Source organism: Priapulus caudatus, unplaced genomic scaffold (assembly GCF_000485595.1).
Source record: "Priapulus caudatus unplaced genomic scaffold, Priapulus_caudatus-5.0.1 Scaffold24, whole genome shotgun sequence".
Lineage (NCBI taxonomy): Eukaryota > Metazoa > Priapulida > Priapulimorpha > Priapulimorphida > Priapulidae > Priapulus > Priapulus caudatus.
The window spans coordinates 279,583-283,500 of NW_014577085.1; the positions used below are offsets into that span (position 1 = coordinate 279,583).

The 3,918-nt window shown below is 40.7% G+C and overlaps 1 protein-coding gene across 1 annotated transcript in view; it reads left to right on the top strand.

Moving 5' to 3' along the window:
• The window catches only part of LOC106813629 (high affinity cAMP-specific 3',5'-cyclic phosphodiesterase 7A-like), a 63,787-nt gene that overhangs the window by 18,637 nt on the left and 41,232 nt on the right, over nucleotides 1–3,918 (top strand). The window contains exon 2 of the mRNA XM_014817816.1: nucleotides 3,516–3,576. Coding sequence (XP_014673302.1) covers nucleotides 3,516–3,576 — 61 coding nt within the window. The remainder of the gene's footprint in view (nucleotides 1–3,515; nucleotides 3,577–3,918) is intronic.

Sequence of the window (3,918 nt, forward strand, 5' to 3'; positions counted from 1 at the left end):
GAGAGATCGCATTATGCATGCTGGTAATTAATCTACTGATGACAATCACCATATGGTAATACGTAACTGATCGACATCATCATGTGTTAAATTATACTTATGACTCAATCATGTGTTAATTATTATCCTACTGATGATATCTGATGTGCTTAATTACCTACTGCATAGACATCATCATGTGGTAATTACCTTAACCGATAGAGATGTTTACGTACTGATAATATCATCATGGCGATAGGCTACCTATGATAAGCACCTATGCTGATACAAACGTAGTTATCGCGCTGCCGCACTACAAGTGAATAGACAACTACGAATCTATTCGTTATCAACGCAATGATAATGAGCATAGTAAGCTCCATGACTTGCGAGAAATCAGCTCATAAAACTCACAGCTAAGCATCGCACGGTAAATTGCAAATTTTTTGTCGAGTTCGGTCGAATGAGACTCCGCCTCTTCGCTGTAACAGAAACAAAATAACACGTCGGTGAAAATGTGTTAGTCGCGGAGAAAATGCAATGAAGGGTCGACTCGGCGGATGCGCGCAGGGCCGTAACGGAATCGACGTGCTCTATTTACGTCATTCACAATCAAAGTCTCCATTTGACACAATAATATTTCAATTCGCACTTCCACGTAAGTGATTGCTACAATGCAACTGCTGGCCGGAATTAATTAAATTTATTCTGCGAAGGTCTTCGATCAACCGTTGCGCACATCGCGATTTGAACGTATTAGCGTGAAAATTGCAGCGACTATGGCACCGATTGACCAAAAATGGAGAGAAATGTAGACATCTTGGACAATCACGGCTGATATACACAATTAAAGTGGGCAGGCGAACTGTAGGCTAATGCACGATTTGTACTTTTCACTACGCAGAACGCATTCTGACCACACGCAGAAAGTTAAAACATACACGAAAGACATTGCGCCATTTAAAATGATTAAATTGACTTCTAATACTTCAATAGACTATTTATCAGAAAGTGAATTAACGATGCCAAGCGGGCCGTATTAGGATACACGGGAAAACACATGCAGCGTAGATAATCCTAGATCGATTTGTCTTGCCAAGACTAAACTAGTTTCATTCCAATAAAGAGAACAGTATAAGTGTTATTACTTATACTAATACTGTGGTTTTCATAAACTCTTCGTCGGCTTTTTGACGTGTTGCCCTGAGAACGACGTTAACCTGTGTTTTAACAGGTAGGCAATATGCAATTATTCATGTGCTTGGAAGAAAAATACATTAATGATATAGCAGATTCCATGACGAGATGGCAATAATTATATGATATTAAAGAAATAACATATAGTTGCCCAAATATTTACATCCGCGCGTTGATTATATGCAATAATGTAGTAATATTTACTGATGGAATGAGTTGATCGAATTGGATGACTAGATAGATAGATAGGATAGATAGATAGATAGATAGATAGAGTTAGATAGATTAGATAGATAGATAGATAGATAGATAGATAGATAGATGGATGGATGCATGCATGGATGCATGGATTGGATTGGATGCATGCGAAATTTCTGAACTCTCACGATGTAAACAAACTCAAGTCTATGAACATATGTCACATGTGTTGCGTGCAATCTTCCGATCTGCTCAATCTACGAATCTGCCGACTGTGTGGCATCAGCACCTAAAACTCGCACCTAAAACCCACGATGGTAAACCTGCTTGCAAAACCGGGCCTGCGCAATCTCATCGAACTAGCAATTAACACAACCCCAGCTGATAAACCTGTCTGCAAAATCGGGATCCACCTACTGCTAATATCTATTGCAATATTAACACTATAGCCAATGTAAAATCGGTTGATTGTGCAGATCGGCAGATTACACGCAACACGTGTTCGCTCTTTTTGGAACCGAGATGGCCGACGGCACAGGATTGTAGGTAATATTGCTAATTTTAGTGCAAATCGCGGAACCCTCTATATTGTGGATGGGGGGTGAGGCTGTTCGCTCCTCGGTCGGCCGATCAGTGCGAGTCTATAGTTCGCCACTCTAGTGGACGTGTAACGTGAGCGCGCGCTTCGCTGCGCCGGTGAGCATCGTATACCCACCGCGAGTGCTCTGTTAATACTGCAGGCCGCCGCCGCGCGCGCCCTCCCACGTCTTCTCTCCTTTTAATTACCACTAATGGTTTTGTCACGACCTAGCGGCGGTCGGTCGCTGTATTCGGCGAGGGAGGCCGCAGTAAGAGGCTTGTATTGTGCTGCCGAGCTCCTGATCTGATACGCGCCAGCCAGCCCGCACACGGTGGCTGCGCTGCGCTAATGGACGCCTGTACTGCCTGCCTGCTCTCGCTACACGCTCATTGTAGTCGCGTAATGTATGCGCTGGACGTGATTATATGTGGATCGCGCTACAGTTGCCGTCTCTCTGTTATCACGTATGTGATCAGCTTATCAGTAATGTTTTATCATGTAGTCAGCCTGTTAGTAATGTTTTATTACGTTGTCAGCTTATCAGTAATGTTTTATTACGTGGTAATTTTATTAGTAATGTGTTATCACGTGCTCAGCTTATAATCTATCTATCTATCTATCTATCTATCTATCTATCTATCCATCCATTCATCAATCATTCCATCAGTAAATATTACTACATTATTGCATATAATCAAGGGCGGATGTAAATATTTGGCAACTATATGTTATTTGCTTTAATATCATATACATGTATTGATCGTCCGTCAGTGGAATCTTTGGCTATATCATTAATGTATTTTTCATTCCAAGCACACTGAATAATTGCATATTGCTACCTAGTTAAAACAGGTTAACGTCGTTCTCAGGGCAACACGTCCAAAAGCGACGAAGAGTTTTATGAAAAGCCACAGTATTAGTATAAGTAATAATACTTATACTGTTCTCTTTATTGGAATGAAACTAGTTTAGTCTTGCAGACAATCGATCTAGGGATAATCTACGCCTGCATGTGTTTTCCCGTTTATCCTAATACCCCGTTGCATGTTAATTCACTTTCTGATAAATGTCTATTGAAGTATTAAGTCAATTTAATCATTTTAAATGGCAATTCTTTCGTGTATGTTTTAATTTGCTGGTGTGTAAATGCGTTCTGGTATGTGAAAAGTACAATTGCATTAGCCTACAGTTCGGCCTGCACTTTAATTGTGTATTATTCAGCGTGATTGTCAAGATGTCTACATTTTCTCTCCATTTTTGTCAATCGGTGCACATAGTCGCATGCAATTTCGCGCAATACGTTCAAATCGCCGAGTGCGCAACGGTGATCGAAGACTTCGCAGAATAAATTTAATTATCCGGCCAGCAGTGCATTGTAGTCAATCACTTACGTGGAAGTGCGAATTGAAATATTATTGTGTCAAATGGGAGATTTGCATGTGAATGACGTAAATGAGCACGTCGATTCGTGACGGCCCTGGACGCGCATCGGCGAGTCGCTGATTGCATTTTCTCTCGACTAACACATTTTCACCGACGTGTTATTTTGTTTCTGTTACAGCGAAGAGGCGGAGTCTCATTCGACCGAACCGACAAAAATGCAATTTACGTGCGAATGTTAGGTGAGTTTTATGAGCTGATTTCTCGCAAGTCATGGAGCTTATATGTCATTATCATTGCGTGATAACGAATAGATTCGTGTTGTCTATTACTGTGGGCAGCGCGATAACTAAATTTGTATCAGACAGGTGCTTATCATAGGTAGCTATCGCATGATGATATTATCAGTACGTACATCTCTATCTGTTAGGTAATTACCACATGATGATGTCATCAGTAGGTAATTAACACATGATGATATCATCAGTAGATAGATAATTAACACATGATGATATCATAAGTAGGTAATTAACACATGATGATGTCATCAGTAGGTAATTACCATATGGTGATGTCATCAGTAG